The sequence below is a fragment of the Solea solea genome, chromosome 7 (genome assembly GCF_958295425.1).
Source record: "Solea solea chromosome 7, fSolSol10.1, whole genome shotgun sequence".
Classification (NCBI taxonomy): Eukaryota; Metazoa; Chordata; class Actinopteri; order Pleuronectiformes; family Soleidae; genus Solea; species Solea solea.
This window is the reverse complement of record NC_081140.1, coordinates 30599518-30620160: the sequence shown is the minus strand read 5'-3', so window position 1 is coordinate 30620160 and position 20643 is coordinate 30599518. Positions and strand designations below refer to the sequence as shown.

The following is a 20643-nucleotide window of genomic DNA, read 5'->3' as shown; positions in this document are numbered from 1 at the left end:
CAGACAGTGGATTATTGCACGTGCGCGTCAGTGAATGTGCTAATCTCTGTTTAATCTGACCCTATTTACCTGTTTTTGTGCTTTAAGAAAAATAAACCTTTTTACTTAGCACAGTCCTGTGTGTTATAGTTAACTGGTTATGGTTAAGGTTAAATGAGTGGATGTCAGTGCGTGTGTGTGTGTGTGTGTGTGTGTGTGTGTGTGAATGACAGACAGGAAAATGATCATATGGTTTCTACTTTAATAAGAATGCACTTGGCACCCCCTTTATTTTTCTTCACTTTAGGCTATTATTTTACAAACTAGATATAAAAGGACATAAATAAATGACATAAGTTACATGTACCTAGAGCTCCTTGACCAAAAAACAAATATAAAACAAAAAGAAGCCCAAACAAATATGATCGTGTCAAAAAAAGAGGTACAAAAAAAGATTGAGAGAATGTTAGATCACATGGCATTGGAAGGCAAACAATGACAAAACAATAACTGATGTTTTCTTGTTGTTGTTTTTTAACTTTTTTTCAAATCTTTTGACATTTAAGTAAAGGAAAAAAGTATTTTACAGTACATTCTGGTTTCCTTCTCCTTTCTAAGTGTCTTGCATAATTCCAAACAGGTCCTTTTTTATGATCGATAAAACAAAAACAACAAAAAAATAAAAAATCATTGCCAAAACAGGGAAGAGCAGTGGAGCTGTATTAAGGGCGGAGGTGTCTTCTTGAATTATATGAAGCAAAAACATTCACAGAAGTATATTTTGAAGAGAAAATGGAACAAAATGAAAACAGTCCACTGATTTAAACGTGTAGTGGTAAAAACTAACCAGCAGGTTTCTCAGGTTTTAAACTGCTCACAAGTTCAACAGAGCGCTGCAATCGACGTGTCCTCAGGGACTCAAGTCTACGTTTGTCCGTTTGTCCGGCTGCAGCGACTGCAGGAGCACAAATGGGTCGCATTCCAGAAAGTCGGATGATAAGAACGCTGTTGCCGGGTAGAGTTTGCACGACGGGACAGCAGCAGCAGCAGCAGCAGAAAATAAAAACTTCTCTTTTTTTTTATTATTTCATTTTCCGACACAAAAGCTCAAAAGAAAAGTTCAGGGTTTGTTGAAATATGTAAAAACCTCCTCAACGATGGCATGAACACAGACACAGTTACTGACAGCACACGCACACACACACACACACACACGCACATGCACACACACACACGCACACACACACACGCACGCACACACACACACGCACGCACACGCACACACACACTCAAACACTTGTTACTTTACATGCGGACAGAACAAAGGCATTAAAAAAAAATGACAAAATAAAATGAAACTTTCAAAATAAAAGCACATTATCTGCTGGAGCAGGGCTTCTCTATTATATTACATTCTTGTCATTGTCTCTGGTTTTTCACGCTGTGAGTTATTCCAGCACAAAACAGACGGGTGGCCGGTTTGTCAAGCTGACACCACGGGTTTGTCATCTCTGTGTCGGAGGAGAGGAGAGCTGGGGAGGAGGAGGAGGAAGACAAAAGAGGAAGAGTTCTCGTCGAGCCTGGGATCCTGTTTTAGATGGACGGCAGCAGCTGGGGAGAAAGAAAAGAAGAGGCTGCATCAGTCACGGTGGTTTTGAATGTAAACAATTTAAGCTTGGCATCCAGTCCTGAGCAACAATACAGCTCTCCAGCTCCGGCTCCGGCTCCAGCTTCAGCTCCAGCTCCAGCTCCAGCTCCAGCTCCAGCTCAGTGGAACATTCGACTCATACACTAAACAAAATTGTCCAGATAAAGCCAGCAGCAGCACTACAGGGGCAAAATATGGATTTTGTGGCAACGAAGATGTATTAACTTGTGCGCGCCACATGCTGATGTGTGTATAATACATGAAACATGCCCTTGGCTTATTGGCACACGACAACTCGCCCTGAATGAGTGTTTGTATTCCATGATTACTCCATATATGGATTTAACAGCCGCACAGACATAAATCCTTTGTAAAGTCTACAACACGACTCAAGCATCTGATGATGAATTATAGTCCCTTATTTATCATATTCTTTCATGAAAAAGGCTTTTTTAATATTTACTCCGACTACTACTATTGTGTTCATGCAACAATTCAAAGTTAGCAATAAATAATGTCTCACTACTTGTGCCTGCAAACAGCATGAACTCAAAAATGAAGGATGGAATAATAAGATAATTCTTTATTAGTCCCACTATGGGAAAATGGAACAGCAGAGACAGTAAGGGTAATAAATAATAAATGTACAATATAGAGGATATCAACTATTAATAAAATAGGATGAAATAATTTCATTTAAATGAAGATTTGGATTTAAATGAAAGATTTACAGTATTTTTGAAACAACTGTTAACCATGTGAAATAAGGGAGTATCATTTTAATACACACAATTCTAAAAATAAATACTATTTAAAATGTAACGTTTAGATTGTTAATGTATGTAGCACTCTATAGTCTGAATAACATTTTAAAATATTTAAATTTACATTTTAAAACTTTCTATATCCTGTATATTTACAATAGGTTTGGCTAAATTGCACATTTCACTATTATCTGACATTAATATTCAACATGAGAATGAATTAAGTGTTAATTTATCAGATCATTGTGAAGAAGCATCCTGATAACATCGTCCATAGACCATACACTTTGTAACCATATCTCAATCCAGGCTGTGGAACAAACCTTTATCAGCCCAGAAAACTACTTATTCTATTACTACTTTATTTATTTATTTTTTACTGATTTTACAGTTTTCACAGTGAACACTTTAAAACTGCTTGTATTTTGTACTTTTATGATGTTCTACTATTGTTATTCTATATAACGAGTTGTAACCTTGTTTTGAAAAGTGATATATAAATACATGCATTGTTATTTTTATTATTTTTATTATTATTATTATTATCACCACCACCACCATTATTATTATTATTATTATTACTTAATAAATTGAGTGAATGACTTCCATCACATGAGTTCAGTGAGATCACACACACACACACACACACACACACACACACACACACACACACACACACACAGTGTTAACCTATGTGCTACATTTCTGTGCATTCATTGTAATTGTTGTGGGGCTTTTGTTTCCGGTGAGGTTTTTGAAACTCTGGTGCTGTCTGTGCGTCTGACTGCAGGTCAGCTGCTCATTCATTCTTTTCATTAGCATACGAGCAGCAGCAGCAGCGGCAGCAGCGGCAGCAGCAGCAGCAGAAGCAGCAGCAGCAGCAGGAGACTGATCACAGGCCTGTGGCTGTTATTGATCGGCTCTGGCATGACCTGCATGTTCATTAACAGTTTGTGGAGCTGATGGAGCCACAGATTGGGGTGAGGTTCAGATTAAGAGTGTGACAATACTTGTTGGATGTTGGTTGATTATATTAGAAGCGAGCTGCAGTGATAAAAGGAGCTACAATCACCTCAATATGATTCTCTATGGGTAAAAAGTACAATAGAATTGATGCATTTGAGTCACGTTCACTGTTGGAATTCTGTGAAGAGAGTGGAGAGATGGAGGGGATTTTTCCTATTTTACAAAAAGAAAGAAGTGAACTTGAGAACCAATTGGTGAGAACTATGTTAAGATAACATTTAAAGTATTAAAATGAAATAAATGAATACACTGGAAAAACTGATCAAAGTAAAATAAGCTTGATTTCTGGGAACATTTTTTTTGCCCAAATAGAAAAAGAATCTTGTCAAGCAAGTTTTCTACGAGAAAAAGAATCCAGTTTTCTGAAATAAAATATCTCACTTTGTCTTGATAAAACATTACAGCTTACTTTAAACTTGAAGCTAAAACAATGGTTTGCAACAGCTCCTGCTCCTGGTTTGTGTATTAAGTACGTGTTCAACATTCTGATTGGTGTGTGTTTGCAAATGTCATCAATTCTAGAGCATACATTCTTAAAGTCAACATTTATCACATGACACTATTTCCTTTTTTGGCCAATTGTATCGAGTATTTGGCCCATTTATCTGATCATAAGGTTCATTGATTTTATGATTTACAAGCGAGTGTTAAGTATTTCTAGCCAAACACAATTTGCTTTATCTCACTGGCAGATTCTTTTTCTTGAAACACACAATTTTAAATACATTAAAGAATATTTCTAGAGCTGTTTTTTGCAGTGTAAATAGTTTATTTGAAGGTTCAGTTTTGAGGAGGGAGTGCTTTTTATTTGTCGGATCTAAGAAAATGCTGAGTGTGCTCCAGCTGGATAAGGTGTGTGTGTGTGTGTGTGTGTGTGTGTGTATGTGTGTGTAGAGTAAAAGTGAATTCAAGTCTCTACACCAATTTATTTAATTTCCCTTTTTGTAATTGTTCCTTCTTTTTCCGACATATTTTGTGCTTTTTTCTTTAACATGAATTATATAATATATACAGTATGTAATATAATAAATAGTATAAAAACAAACATACCTTAATGATGGCGTGAGTAAAGTTGGCTGTATTTTCTTGGCGATGGCAACACTGATGATTCTGATGGACTCAGCATCCATGTTGTCTTTTGTTGGACAGTTTTGTCCTTGTAAATCCTGCCAGTAAATTCCTTCATTCTGGCGTCCAGTCCATAAAAAGGCGTCTCAACTGGTCCAAACAGCTGTCCATCAACAGTGGTGAGGACGAGACGCTACGTCCCGCAGTAGCACAGCGTCCATTCCCATGACAAGATGAGTGGAAGAATCCAAATTGTATGTTTATCTGAGGTGTGTGTGTGTGTGGGGGGGGGGGGGGGGGGGAGGGGGCAGGGGGCGGGGGGCGGGGGGAGTGAGAAGTCTCCTCTGGAAGATCAAAAACATTCTCAGTAAAGTCCTGAGGCCACAACTGAGGAACAAAAAAACAACGAGCGCCTCAGATTGAGCCCCCTCCTGCACCGCGTCTCCCCGGGGAATAAACCGTCCACCTCTCAGAGACGTCGCGGTTCTATGGTGTTTGTGAGATACAGAGCACACAGAGGCGTCTGTGGCAGCTGGCGAGTTCCACGGCAACACATTTAATGTACAATAAACACAGTCACAGGATATAAAAAAAAAGAAGGAAAGAAAGGAAGAAAATCTGCTCTGCGGATTATTCCAGAAAGAAAGTTCCAGAAACAACATTCTGCCCGTGATGAGGAAGAAAGGTGTGGTTCCCCTCCTCCTTGCTTTTCCTTCCAGACCCTTAAAGGCACTCCAGATCGGCCTTTCGGAAGCACTTTTCCATCCATCCCTTCATCTATCCATAAACGCTGCAGACAGAAGTGCCCACTCTCCAAAACCACAAGAAAAAAAGGGCAGATTCAAAAAAAAGTGCAATTTTCTCCACTTTTTTTTCATCTTCATCAATTCATTCTCTTTTATTTCGATCCAATTTAAAGTGCACGGATGAGGTAAACTATTTCTTCATAGTTTGTTTGTCTCTTTTTTTTCTACATTTCTTCTTTTTTGTTATTTATTGATTTATTTCCCCCCCATAAGAAACAAAGTCGCTTCCGTTTCGCCGTTGTTTCGGACCTTCGGGTCAGACAGGAACCATTCTGCCTTGCATCTGTTGCATTTGGGACAGCATTCCCTGGACACTGGTCAGGATCTTGTTCTGGTGGGCTGCCGAGGAGATGCCGATGCGAGCCATGTCCCTGACAGATATAAAAATAGAGGAGGCCTTTCAGGACCGCGGACAACAATAACAAACACACCATGAATTTGACAGTCAGTTTCACTGCTGTACGAGGAATTCCACATGCCAACGTCACACTTCTGATCCTCACATCACAACAAGTGAACAACTACAAATGTCACAGACACGTGGAAACTTAATAGAAATATAAATATTCAGTTACTTCTCGTAAATCCAGTAAATCCAATGAAGTCATGGAATATTCTAAGGTTTAAGTTGAAGCCTCTGTGTTTTGACTGAGTTGTGTGTGTGTGTTTGGGTTTGTGCGTTGTCTCCTCTCGTTCCTACTCACTCTTGTGTCATGTGGACCACGGCCTCTGGAGTGGTGTATCCTGCAGCTGTGAAGTTGTCCATGTATCTCTCCATGCCGATGGCCTGCAGCCAGTCCTCCACTGTGGCCACGGCCGAGGACGCCTCTGGGCTGCCGGGCTCCAGCAGGGTGGTGTTGGGCCTGAGAAGGGTTGACGATGAAGGACATGATGTGACGTTTCAAAACTGTGATGTCATAATCTGGGTGGGGCTGCACCAATTTAAGCCTCTACTGATTAAATTAATCAGTCAAAGCATCGTTGTCTTTGTGCTTCATTCTGTTGGCAGCTTATGGCAGCTTTTCTGCTTTTCCTAAAGTCTTTTGAGCAGCAGCAGCAGCAGCAGCAGCAGCAGCAGCAGCAGCAGCATCAGCAGCATCAGCAGCAGCAGCAGCAGCAGCAGCAGCAGCATCAGCAGCATCAGCAGCAGCAGCAGTGCTGTCAGGGCCATGAAACATTTACAGGGGAGTGCGTGGAGTTGTTGTTGTGCTCTGGTGACTCTTAAATTGTCTTTAAGAGAACTGTGAGAACAGGACGTCAGACTCTTTAAGGTGGAGAAGCTTCATGATCCCATTTCACACACATGATGTTCTCCTTTCTAAAAGCTGCATTTACAAGATTCACTTGTGCTAATTACCCCACAAGAGCTGCCCTCTTGCCCTCGTCGTGTGCTATTAGATGAGTGCGTCCACATTTGCGTGCGCTCACACACTCATGTTTTTTTAAGCTGCTACATTCCTGAGCGCACAGCACCGTTACAGTCTGCAGAGAACATTACCAGTGTGTGTGTGTGTGCGTGTGTGTGTGTGTGTGTGCGTGTGTGTGTGTGTGTGTGTGCATGTGTGTGTGGTCTCACCTGACAGCAGCGTCTCCTCCGGTCCTCTTCAGAGTGTTGGGGTTCCGGATGAGCTTGTCCAGCATGTTGACGATTTGGCCAAACTTGGGCCGGTCGGCTCTCTCTCTCTGCCAGCAGTCCAGCATGAGCTGGTGCAGCGCCACGGGGCAGTCCATGGGCGGCGGCAGCCGATAGCCCTCATCGATAGCCTTGATGACCTGAGAGGTAGATTACAGCTGCTGTAAGTCACTCTGTGTCACACTGTAATAACATCTGTATACTGTGTCCTCACTTACGTCCTGGTTGCTCATGTCCCAGTATGGTCGCTCGCCGTATGACATCACCTCCCACATGACGATGCCGTAGCTCCACACGTCGCTGGCCGAGGTGAACTTCCTGTAAGCGATGGCCTCAGGGGCCGTCCAGCGGATCGGGATCTTCCCTCCCTGTAAATGAAAGATGGACTGATCAATGAACCCTGACAACGCTGACAAGGTGACACACACACACACACACACACACGCACACACACACACACACAGACAGACAGACAGACACGCACACACACACACTCACCCTGGTGGTGTACGCAGCCTCGGGGTCGTCCTCCAGAACTCTGGACATCCCAAAGTCGGACACTTTGCACACCAGGTTGCTGTTGACGAGGATGTTGCGCGCCGCGAGGTCCCTGTGAACGTAGCTCATGTCTGAGAGGTACTTCATGCCCGACGCGATGCCGCGCAGGATACCGACCAGCTGGATGACCGTGAAGCGGCCGTCGTTTTTCTGCAGACGGACACACATTGTTATCGTACAACGTCAAACTTTATTTGATAACACAAGTGATAACAGCTGATAATTACAGTAAATGTCATGTGAATAAGACGATAATGTTGTTGTGTATTAGAATGTTTTAAAGGTTATTTTCAGACAATCTGACTCTGAGACGACACAACTTTATTCCTTGATTTTACTTTTTCACAATCGGTGCAGTTATTTTATTTTGTTCCTGGAAACACGGCAGTGAAACCTCAGTAAGTCACGCTTGTAATTCTGCCTGCTTGACATTACGGAGATAAGAGCGTAGATCAGGCGGCTACGCTCACACACATGCACACATGCACGCAGACAGACATGCACGCAGACAGACATGCATGACTGACCCTCAGGAATGCGTCCAGCGATCCATTTTCCATGTACTCTGTGATTATCATCACTGGCTTACCTAGAGAGAGAGAGGCAGATGATCATGGTGATGCACATCAGAGGGAGGCGTTTGTGTGTCTGTCTGTGTGTGTTTGTGTTTGTGTGTGTGTATGTGTGTGTGTGTGTGTGTGTGTGTGTGTGTGATTTAATGAGCTCAGAGTTGGTTGCCCTGATGTTTTTTCTCCACTGAAGCAAATTACACACACACACTTATACACAAGCACAGATTGTTGAGTTTATGCAAATACACAAAGTCTCATCATAGTCTCCACCCACAATCCCTCTGACTTGCTCTTTTATGTCAGTCACTGTCCCTTTACCCTCTCTCTCCTCTGCATCTGTCACTCTCCTGCTCGTTCTCTTGTTTTTTTCCCAACACTCTTTCTCTCTCTTCTCTCTCTTCTCTCTCTTCTCTCTCTTCTCTGTGGCCTTTTCCACCCCGTCCCTCTGCGTCCTCTATAGCGTCTCTCTCTGGGGAGCGTCTGTGTCTTTATCTGTGCGACGGGGCTGGACATTCCCTGGTGAGTCTCTATGTGTCTTTGTCTCTCGGGATGAAGATGAGGGAGGAGGACAGTGGGGGGGGGGGGGGGGTACTTGTTTTTGTCTTAACCAGCGTCGTGGACAGCACATGCTGAATTCCTCCCAGGACCGTGCTGTACTTCCACAGTGAAGGTGAATTTAAACTTGTGTAAAACGTCTCGTTTTGTAAGGTGAGGTTTTCAGTGGCCACATGATTGGCACTCCATTAAATATGCTGCACTCCAGCAGCTCCTGCAACAGCCTCCCAAAGCAAGAGGAAGTGGAGTTAAAGTTGGGGAGAGTATGGGGCCCCCCTCTTTGTTCCCTTTGTTGTGCGCCTCTGCCCCAAGGCTGCCCGTGATTGACAGCTCCCCAATCAAGTCTGGGGAGCGTCTGACCTGCGACCCTAAACTCTCGCCTTCCTAGCCCTGCCCTCTTCCTCTCATGCATTTGCATGCTAATTTCTTGTTGACTGAATCGGCCTGAACGCCTTTGGCAATGAACTCTGGGCCAGCGCCGCACCAGTGCGACGATTATCACCTGCCAATGAAACAGAGGCTCATGTTGGTGAACAGTGTGCTGACGCTGAGTTTTCTCTTAAATGTTTCTTTAAACACATCACGTGTGATTGTAATGATGTGGATGATGGTGGAGTAAAGCACATGTATGTATGTATGTTAGTGCCTATTTGGAGTTGCTCCATAATTAATAAGGTTTAATTGGCTCAGTTGGACACGCCAGCAAACTGAGGCCAGATTGAGAATTCCTTTTAACTTGACTGTAATAGAGAGTGCAGAGCAATTCAAATAATGGACTTTTAATAGATTCCGCTGACACACTCAAGTGTGAAGGACTAATTTGCCCAAACCTAGTGTCAAGCTCTCAAGTAAGAGTGGAAGGAGGTGGAGTGGAGTGATCCCATGGCTCACCATCCTTTCATGTCTCTCTAACTCTGTCTCGCTCCGTCTCTGTCTGTCTTCCACGGCCTTTTCCTTTCTCCCTGTCGTTCCCGCTGTTGTTTTCCGTCTTCTCTCTAATCTATCAGCTTCTCCCTGTCTTGCTCTCGCCACGTCTCTATTTGCACCTTCCCTGGCTGCAGCCGCTACCCAATTTCTTTTTCTTTGGCCAGTCCATCTGTCTGCCTGTTCTCTGTCTGTCTCACTGCGTGAGGTCAATCCCCCACGGAGAGAGCGGTGTGATAGGTGATAAGCAGTTCTGCCTCTGCTGCTGTTCACTTTCAGTGTGTATCTGCATGTGCAGAGAGAACCAGAGAAGACCTGGCGACTGTGTCATGACACATTAAGACACTTCATCTGTCAAACCTCAAGTTTGTTAAGTTCACTCACTCATGCACTTCCTGTTTTATTTTGTATTCACCTTTGACTTCCTCCCCTTGTGTGATTGTCTGCCCCGCCCCTGATTGCTTTCACCTGTTACTTCCTGCTTAAATAGTCCTGGTCTTCCTGTCATGTGGCCACTTCCTCTTGTTTGGTCCATGAGTGACGTTGTCCAGTTTGTTTATAGCAAGTTATTCATGTTTCCCTGGTTTAGTTAGTACTCTTGTTGAGATTTGTTTCATCCTCCTGATGTGAGCGTTTTTGTTTATATATATTATATATTATATATAAGTAAACTTTTTGTTAAACTTTACATTGACTTTGAGTCGTCCAGTCTCGTGTCTGCACATACATGTGTGATGTAGGACACTCTATCGACACTAACACAGAACATTCACACATCAATAATCAGTATTTATGCCACGTTTCTTCTTCTTATTTTCTGTCTCTAGTCTTCTCATTGTTGGGGTGGCCATAGCCAATCATCTGCCTCCATCTTGCCCTGTCCCCTGTGTCCTCTTATGTTACACCAGCTGTCATCATGTTTTTCAGTTGTGCAAAGTTAAAAATATCTATATAAGTGAAGATTAAAAAAACCTCCCACTTCCACATGACTATGTTTCATTTGAGCTGGTGATTAAACTGTAAAGGTTCATGTGGTGAGAGCAGCGGCTGCTGCAGGAGAGGGCGTGGCTCAGCCGGTGATCAGACAGCTGGACAGAATCAGGTAATCAGTCGGCTATATAAGCACACATGGAACCTGGTTTTGGTCTCTTGCAGTAGGCTGGGTCCAGAAAGAGGGAGCAGGAGCGACAAAGAGAGCGACCGTGGTGTTTATGTTTATGTTTAGTCAGCTGTCACTTTGACATTGTCCTGCCCTGTTTACTGCAGCCATCATGATAGAATAATGATATGAATGAACGGAGAAACAATATAATAAATGCAGGTCAGTGCAGAACTGCAGTGTTAAAGGTAACATTTCATGATGGTTTTAAGATGCTGTTGGCGTCGCATTTTAAGAATTTCTATTTCTAATTTGTGTGCTAAATATAATCCACGAGATGATGTTGGTCATCAGCAGCAGCAGCAGCAGCTACAGACATCAGTCCAACTGCTAAACAAGTGGAAAATGAGTTGAGGAGAAAACAGCTGATGTCACAGCGCTGTCGCCAAGTTTTTTTCCTTTTTTTCTGAACCATGAGGTAAAAAGCACATTTTTCTTCACCCCCACTGAGAATTTGCATGATAAGCATTTGTGGTCGTGATAAAATCCAAATGATTCCCATTCCTAATGCACATGCACAGCTAGACTAACAAATAGCATCGGGGGAAGGTGTAAAAAGGTGGGAGGAAACAGAGACAGAGTGGAGGTAGAGAGGTCTGTGGCCATGCAGCAGCAGCAGATAGAGGAGGGATAGGGTATCACTCCCTAACCCCAAACACATTTACGGCTGTCACCATGATTAATGAGCCTGGTGCTATGCTACAGGGCCTGGTCCTGGACCCATTAGACTCCCCTCCCTCCTTACTGCCCAGCAACTTGTAATTCCACCTCCCCCTCCCCCTCCCCACCAACGCTGGACCCCTTCCATCTGGACCAAAGCCACCCGGGGATACCCTGAAAGTCTCCATATACTGAACATGAGTGTCCTGGATAGTTTGTCATAGAAGCAGAATGTGTGTCTGCACACACGGTAGCATGAACGCACACACACACACACACACAGTGACAGGTAAGACACTCACGTCTCCCCAAAACCACAGACTGTCATGATTTATTGAGACAAAGGAGAACAGGAACAAAAACAATGTAATGTTCCGTTAACGTACGCCACAGCAGATTATTTGCCTCCATCTTGCCCAGAACCTTTTGTTTTTTTAAATGTGAGTGAACTCTCGAGACTTTGATCTTTCTTCACATTTTTCTTTCTTCACATTGTTGTGTTGGACGTCACAGACGTGGCGTGAGCGGTCAATGTGAGAGCGATACCGTCAGTGACCAACGGCGACTATTTACAGTAGCTGCTTGAGATCAAGATGAAGACCAGTGCGGACTACGTGACGAGACTGAATAAAGAAGAAATAAGAAATGAACAGACTAGTCTTTGGACCGGGTGTCATGGTTCCATTACCAGAGCCAGAGCCGATAAAACCTCACTGCAGAATAACGTGATCCAGGGGTGAATATCCACTCAATCTGTTCTCACTGCAGATCAAATCCAGATGTTATCACACGTAAGACGAGTAAATAACCGCATTGACTACGTACATTTGGTGACCACGCCCTCCAGGTGAATGATGTTTGGGTGGTCGAACTGGCCCATGATGCTGGCCTCGGACAGGAAGTCCCTCCTCTGCTTGTCTGTGTATCCTGCCTTCAGAGTCTTGATGGCCACACAGATCTCTCTTTTGCCCGGCATCTTGAGGCGGCCGCTGCACACCTCGCCAAACTCCCCTGCAAACACACACACACACACACACACGTGTTCTGTAAATCACACCAGGAAGGCTGTGTGTGTGTGTGTGTGTGTGTGTGTGTGTCAGGTTCGTGAAAGTCCACTTTAAACATTGATCAGGGTCTGTAATCCCTCACTCCCCCTCCTCTGCTCACCGACTGGTGCAGAGAGAGAGGAAATGGATATTGATTCTTCCTCTTTATTATTTTGTCATTGGATGACTTTTCTCCAGCCACAGAAAAAACAACGACAACATATTTAGCCACTCCTCTTTTGTTTTTTACTCACTGACCTGTTCACAGACTAAATGTTGCTGTCTCGACATCATTGTTTTATTTTGTGAGCCTTTGTTAAAGATAAAGTGGATTCTTTTATTCCAAACATGTATGAATAACGTGATAATATCGTGATAATATACATATATATATATACATATATATACGACAGCTCCTCACCAATGCCGATGACTTTCTCAATCTTAATACAGGAGGCGTCGATCTCTTTGGCGAACTCTCGGACAGCTTGGTTCGGGTCTTCGTAGGTAAAGGGATCGACGTATATCCTCACTCCTGCAGGAAAGATGTTTGCAAGAAAGAAAGAAAGAAAGAAAGGAAGGAAGGAAGTAAAAAAAAGAAAAGAAGGGGGTGAAAATGAAGGTTAATTCATTCCGGCAACAAAACTCCATCTGTTCTTCATTTCCATCATGCTACAGGCTACACTGCCTTCCTCTCTGGAGCCGCCTCCTCCTCCTCCTCCTCCTCCTCTCTCCATACCCCGTTTCACACTCTTGACTGCGCTGCTTTCATGTCACTGTGGCTGACTTCAATAAAGACTGGGTTCATTAACTTGAAATTTTTGTGGGATGCAAATAACAACACTGATGACTTGATAACGAGGTGTTTGGCGCATGTTGTGATGCGAGTACATTCACTGTAAAATAGTTCGCCCCCCCCCCCCCACACACACACACACACACACCCCCCTCCTGTTTTATGGGCTTCATTTGTGGTTGAAAGTGCACGAACATGACACCTGACACCAGTTACCCAGCGTGTGTTTACATGGACATACCTTGGTGTAAGTGCTTCTCTTCGTCAGAGTCCTGCTTGGCCTTGCTGTACTTACTCCTTCTGGGAGAAAAGAGAGGAGGATGGTCAGAGAAAAGGAAACAACTACAACTGCAGTCTCATGCTAATGATGACGATGGAGCGTCATTACAGTCATCCTGGATTAGAACTAACACCAACGCTCCTCAACCCATTTACAGCATACATTATTGACACTCAATTAATTCAGTCTCTAGTCTCTAGAGTAGAGGAGAGAGGAAAGGACTAAAGGAGAGGAGAGGAGAGGAGAGAGGAAGGGTGCATTAGTGTAGAGAAGAACAAAGTAGAGAGAAAAAGAGTAGATACTGGTGTCATGTTACTTTAAGCAGGAAACAGGTATGTGACCAGCTGACCTGAAATCCTTGTTACATCAAATATAAAACTCATCTCCTTTCACATGACGGTTTGCTATTATTATCTTATATATTATTATATAATATTAATATATATATATACATATATTAATATGATCTATAATCTATCCATCAAGTGAATTTCCTTCCTTTGTCAAACCTTTGTTTTAAACCAGTTGAATGTAAAAGTGCAGCTTACATGTTCAGATAATGATCTTTTTCTGTATGAAAAGGAACATTCTGAATAGTGGGTATTGTGAGTTTTAGCACTTTGTTATGTTGCTGCTTTATACTTTTATTAAGCTAAATAATCATTTGCAGATTCATTTGTTTTATTTCAAATAATATCCTTAAAACTTTAAATCCAATAAGCTATCGTTGAGGAGTGTTAGTGTCTGAAGGGCAAACAGCAAAAACACGGAGTAGAGAAGCTATAAATAAATCCCAGTGAAGAAGCACTTAAATCCTGTGAATCCCTGAGGCAGACTGACACCTGTGCTCATATCCATGTGTGGGGTCAGTGCTGGAAATGACCAGATGTGCGATACATTGTCCTCCTCTGCCGCTGTGTAATGATGCTTTAACGGCTACGTGATTACAGTCCCTCCCACAATCACAGGGTGACTGCAGCCACACAATGACTGTGACATCACATGCATATGAACAAGCCTGACACACACACACACACACACACACACACACACACACAGTCAACAGTCTTGCTGAGGACCCTCAGCCGCTTAACCATCACAACTACAGGCCTTAGCATTAGCCTCAATACCCTCAACGTCAATATAACCTTAAAATCACATCTTTACCCGTGAACAGCCATTATAGGATGTGTGATAAAGTCAGAACAGACCATAATGTCCTCACACACACACACACACACAGAGCGAGAGCTCGGCCTCCTTCACACATGCAAACAAACAGTGATTTGGTTTCCATATGAAGAGGAGAACACACACACACACACACACACACACATGAGACAAAGCCTTTTTAAACAGTAGGATGAGCACTATCACACACACACACACATGAAAGGGAGGTGGTGAGGTGAGACAGCTCCATCTGCATGTAATCCCATCTCTGTGACGGTGCTTTGTCTCGCTCTCTGGTTAACACCCTGAGATTGGGTCGCTCTGCACATCCACCTGATGCCTCCGTCTCACTCTCTGTATTCTATCTCCCTTTTTTCATTGCCCGCTTATCTCATTGTCCACCCTCCCCTCCCCTCCCTCCTCCTCCCCCTTCCTCTCCCTCATTCTCCTCATGGCAGTCGGTGAGGCGCAACAGGAGAAAATAACCAGCGGCTGGGATTACAGCCACTAAAGCAGAGAGATAGAGGCAGACGGGCGGTGTGATGATGTGAGGAGTCGGGGAAGGAGGCAGAGGACAGGGAGCGAGGGAGGTCACTGATTGCATCCCTTCAGCTGTCGGAGCTGTCAATCACGGTGCCGGTGTGGCGAGTCGTCACTTGTCCGACGTGAGTCAGTCAGACTGGCTGTGCGACTGCGTGTCTGAGTGACGTCCCGTCGCTAAGTAAGACATCGTTCTCCTCGGGGGGAGACGGAGAGACAGAAAGCAGAAGGGACAGACGGAGAGACAGAAAGCAGAAGGGAAAGAGGGAGAGACAGAAAGCAGAAGGGACAGCAGAAGGGACAGACGGAGAGACAGAAAGCAGAAGGGACAGACGGAGAGACAGAAAGCAGAAGGGACAGACGGAGAGACAGAAAGCAGAAGGGAAAGAGGGAGAGACAGAAAGCAGAAGGGACAGCAGAAGGGACAGACGGAGAGACAGAAAGCAGAAGGGACAGACGGAGAGACAGAAAGCAGAAGGGACAGACGGAGAGACAGAAAGCAGAAGGGACAGAGGGAGAGACAGAAAGCAGAAGGGACAGAGGGAGAGACAGAATGCAGAAGGGACAGAGGGAGAGACAGAATGCAGAAGGGACAGAGGGAGAGACAGAAATCAGAATGGACAGAGGGAGAGACAGAAAGCAGAAGGGAACGAGGGAGAGACAGAAAGCAGGAGGGACAGAGGGAGAGACAGAATGCAGAAGGGACAGAGGGAGAGACAGAATGCAGAAGGGACAGAGGGAGAGACAGAAAGCAGAAGGGACAGAGGGAGAGACAGAATGCAGAAGGGACAGAGGGAGAGACAGAATGCAGAAGGGACAGAGGGAGAGACAGAAATCAGAATGGACAGAGGGAGAGACAGAAAGCAGAAGGGAACGAGGGAGAGACAGAAAGCAGAAGGGACAGAGGGAGAGACAGAAAGCAGAAGGGACAGAGGGAGAGACAGAATGCAGAAGGGACAGAGGGAGAGACAGAATGCAGAAGGGACAGAGGGAGAGACAGAAAGCAGAAGGGACAGAGGGAGAGACAGAATGCAGAAGGGACAGAGGGAGAGACAGAATGCAGAAGGGACAGAGGGAGAGACAGAAATCAGAATGGACAGAGGGAGAGACAGAAAGCAGAAGGGAACGAGGGAGAGACAGAAAGCAGAAGGGACAGAGGGAGAGACAGAAAGCAGAAGGGACAGAGGGAGAGACAGAATGCAGAAGGGACAGAGGGAGAGACAGAATGCAGAAGGGACAGAGGGAGAGACAGAAAGCAGAAGGGACAGAGGGAGAGACAGAATGCAGAAGGGACAGAGGGAGAGACAGAATGCAGAAGGGACAGAGGGAGAGACAGAAATCAGAATGGACAGAGGGAGAGACAGAAAGCAGAAGGGAACGAGGGAGAGACAGAAAGCAGAAGGGACAGAGGGAGAGACAGAAAGCAGAAGGGACAGAGGAAGAGACAGAAAGCAGAAGGGACAGAGGGAGAGTGAGACGGATGAAGCTCACCTTCGGCTGATGACGAAAGCACTGATGAGGATGATGAGGAGGACGACACTGCCCACCACTGACACCAGCAGCACTGTGGAGTTGGCCCCGTCACCAATGATAGGAGCTGGAACTGTGGAGGAAGACAGGAAATGATGATCATCATGAAATCATCCCTGAGACAAACACTAACATATTTAATCTGGTTTATAATCCTCCTTGACTGTGTTGCAGGTCCCTGAGAGACAAAGGTTGCTTATTAGAATGTGAGTTTGACCGTGTCATTATCATGCACCACTGTCTCTATTTACATTACAAAGAGGACACCTGGGCTAACAGTGGCAGTGTGTCTGTCTCTGTCTGTCTGCCTGTCTGTCTCTGTCTGCCTGACTGTCTGCCAGGTTTAGAGCAGCATAGCTGAAAAAGTACAGGGTAGATTTGGTTGAAATCCTCTGCAGATGGAGGCTATGAGTCATGGAAGAAGGAATAATAAGATTTTGGTGGTGGTCCATGCAGACACAGATCCAGAATCAGGGTGTTTCACTGACACTGTGAGAAACTGTGTCGTCTTAGCAGAGTTTGGTCATTTCCAAGTGTGTTCCTGTTTGTTCTCTCTTGTCCTTCACGAGGGCAGATACAGGCAAATGGACTTGCTTGAGTTCTGCTGAAGATGTTTCACCTCCCTTCATTTTGAGGACAGTTCAGACCAGAAGAAGCCTCATGTATGAGAGGTGAAACATCTAAAGCAGGACCTCTTGACCTGCGTGACTGAGAACCTTCACTGACCCTCATCTCTTGAATGATTCTGAATAGATGCAGATAAATCAAGAGTCCGACACGTAATACATCTTAGCCATCATGTAATAATCTAATCATAACCCTCTAAATCAAAAATCAAAAAACCTTTGGATCTCCACTACATTTTGAAATAAGCGTCTGTGAGTTTAGTCAAATTCTTGGTGGCACTATGAGAGAGTCTTTATGACTGACCCACTGGGAGGTCAGTGGAGTTTAATGGGCTCATTTAAAGTGGTGATCACAGTCCACCCATGTAAATGCTGCTAAAGTTGTTTTCTTGGGCTTTCACTTTGTCTCAGCGTCTGCTGGAAACCGTAAATACTTCCTTCTCGGCTTCAAAGTGCTCACATTTAAGTTGACGAGAAGCAAAAAAAAGTAGCTCTCAGCACCTTCCAATGGAAAATGTCAAAAACAGTATTATTCTTCAAAAACCCATAATGTGGGAACTTAGCTGGCACATTCACTGAGACTCATTGCATGTTGAATAATGGAAGCTACTCAAGTTGCCAGTCAGGTGCTGGAGCACAATATCATTTATCTTTTCTAGTTGACAGCTATGCTGATGAATGACTTCACAATGAAAGGGACGGACTTATAAAAGATGCTATCATTGCAGAGGGAGGCGTGATATATCTGGCTCTGAGCCGCTCTCTGCTCCTGCATTCATGTCATTAAGACAAGCAGAGTCGCGGCATCGAGGCTGAGCTCACCAGAGTTGGTCATGAACTCAAATGGACCGCTGAATTCCCCGTAGCCTGCTGCGGTGCGAGCCCGCACATGGAACACATAGGAGGTGAGAGGGGTGAGGCCCTTGATTTCAGTGTTCCTCGATGATGTTTTTATGATCCGGTAGCTTCTTTCATTTTGATCCTGAGGACGAAAGACAACATTGTTGTTTCTTGTTAGTGCAACTTTTACTATTCTAGTATCGGTGAAGTATTCCTTTAACGCTTGCATGCACATGATTGGTCACATGATATAAGTCTTCAGTGTTCCATTTGAAGTCAAAGGGCTTTCCTTCCTCAGTTTTCCTCCTCGGAAACTTCCTAAACCCCATGAACCCTCACATTGGATTCCAATGGAATCAGTTGTACACACAGTGTTGTCACATGTTGCTAAGCTGTTTGTGTACTAAATAGCATGTTTACCATTGTTATAAACTAGTATAGCTATAAAATCTACCGACACACGAGATATGTTTGCATCCATGTTTTTTTTTCCCGACTTCTCAACTGGAACGCGATGAACTCAGGGGTGGAGTCACTGTAACACCTGAGTTTTGGTGTACATGGAAGCCATGCCAACGCAGATGACTTGTTATACAGGAGTGAAATGCAGAATCCTTTCTTATTGATGAATGACAGTAGTGTGGATGTTGCCCACTCACCTTCTCATAGTACTTGACTTCATACTCTAAGATCACCCCATTGGCTCTGTCTGGTGGATGCCAGGCCAGTGAGATGGTGTGTCTTGTGATGTCCTTTGCCTGGATGGAAGTCACTGGAGATGGAGCTGGTGAGAGACAGAACATAGAGCACAGAGTTGAAGTCAGTTGTTGTTTCCACAGTGGAGACACTCAGTCTGTTTTGTGTTGCGCTCTCTTATTCTCCTGCTGAGACACTCGAACAGTGAGCCAGGCCACAAGACAACCACTTCCAGTTGTTTCTGAACTTGGCTTCCATTTGAAGGCTGAGGCGTTACAAAGCTGTGTGAATACACAGCAGTACTAATACTCTTTTGGTCTATTATTCCTCAAGTAATAGTTGGTGTCCATAAAACTCTACCAGTTTCCTTTTGGCTGATGCTAGGATCTCAGCCAATTTCCCTACAAGCTCACAAAATAACTTCAAATTGTGTAAATTCCCGGGTCGCCCTGCAGAACCCCAAACAGCTCACAATGATCTCATTGCCTTTCCTCTTTATGTCTTCTAGGGAGCAAATCAATTGGTTTTCATTAAAGCTCCAGTGGGCGATCTTATCTCAGCTCCTTTCTGCCTCGGCTGATAATGAGGCCATATTTCAAGCAGCCGTGTGCTATCTGCATTCAGACGCTCGTAACATGTGAAGGTTAAAGCGCAGATAATGGATCGTACTCGTCCTCTCCCACCCGAGTGTCACAGCTGCACAAATCAGGCCTTTATCTGCACGGTCTGTGTGACCAGAGAAAATCATCCGTCCACGCAGGAGAGAGAGACACGGAAACACAAAGACACTCGTGTACAGATTGAGTTTTTCAACAGTCAAGAAGATAAATGGGCTCAGGTGGAATTATAACAAACACACACACACACACACACACACACACACACACACACATTCTGCACACGTGGAGCTTCAATAAAGACGGAACGAGCATTCAAATGACGTATTTCTCTTTTTCTCTTCTTGCTTTTTATTAACGGTGCATTCCATGAAGGTTGTGTCAGGGTTGTTCCTTCAATGACCAGAGACAGGTTGCTATGCTGTCTGTGTGCACCAAATACCACAGAGAGCATTGTTAGCGACAAAGGCTAGCCCGAGCCCCAGCGTAGCATAATCACAGGTGGTGTTATAAATATTTCACACTTTGAATCGAGTTCAGATTGAGAGTGAATTACGGCTGCTTAGCTTCAACTAGCACAACATGTCTTACTGGATTATTAGTATAAACGTGGCTTCAGGGCTTTTCAGGGCTTTTAGTCTAAAGTCAGAAATGAAACAACTTGACTCCACATAAATGAAAAATAAGAGAATTCCAGAGAAGCCCAGGCAGAATTTCATCTCGACATCTGGTCTTACAAGTTCTTGACCTCTGGGACCCACAGATACTGTAACCTTACTCATTTCAGACCATCTGCCTTTTAAAAAATTACAAGCGGGATGATTAATGAGGCCTTTGCGGTCCACCGATTATGATCGGATTATCTATGACATTATATACATTCTCATCACTTTGACCGGGGGCTCCAGGGAGCCTAGCCTCCGAGCTAACGCTAACAAAACCGTGCTTTTAGCTGCAGATTGAGTTCAAACAGATCTGGAATTCAACCAGGAGCCACGGGTCGAGTTTCAGAGACAGTGAGGAGGCAGCCGGACGCAGGGGCTGACTGGTGTGGGCTGAGATGGAGATAGAGAGGGATGGGATTGCAGACATCTCTTGGTAAACAGATTAACCCAAGCTTGTGTCATCCTGTTGGCCTAATGTGTTG

General features: G+C 44.4%; 1 protein-coding gene across 2 annotated transcripts in view; it reads right to left on the bottom strand.

Moving 5' to 3' along the window:
• Positions 1-227: 227 nt before the first annotated feature.
• The window catches only part of epha4l (eph receptor A4, like), a 57155-nt gene continuing 36739 nt past the window's right edge, over positions 228-20643 (bottom strand). Inside the window, exons 6-18 of one of the 2 annotated variants that reach the window (XM_058633581.1) lie at positions 18843-18967; positions 18166-18325; positions 16679-16790; positions 13436-13491; positions 12820-12933; positions 12178-12363; positions 8010-8071; positions 7423-7632; positions 7143-7292; positions 6868-7064; positions 5996-6154; positions 4468-5662; positions 228-1590 (exon numbers count right to left, since the gene is read on the bottom strand). In XM_058633581.1, coding sequence (XP_058489564.1) covers positions 5548-5662; positions 5996-6154; positions 6868-7064; positions 7143-7292; positions 7423-7632; positions 8010-8071; positions 12178-12363; positions 12820-12933; positions 13436-13491; positions 16679-16790; positions 18166-18325; positions 18843-18967 — 1646 coding nt within the window. In that variant the 3' untranslated portion in view covers positions 228-1590; positions 4468-5547. Of the gene's footprint in view, positions 1591-4467; positions 5663-5995; positions 6155-6867; positions 7065-7142; positions 7293-7422; positions 7633-8009; positions 8072-12177; positions 12364-12819; positions 12934-13435; positions 13495-16678; positions 16791-18165; positions 18326-18842; positions 18968-20643 lie in introns of both variants that reach the window. The other variant, XM_058633580.1, reaches the window with a different exon arrangement.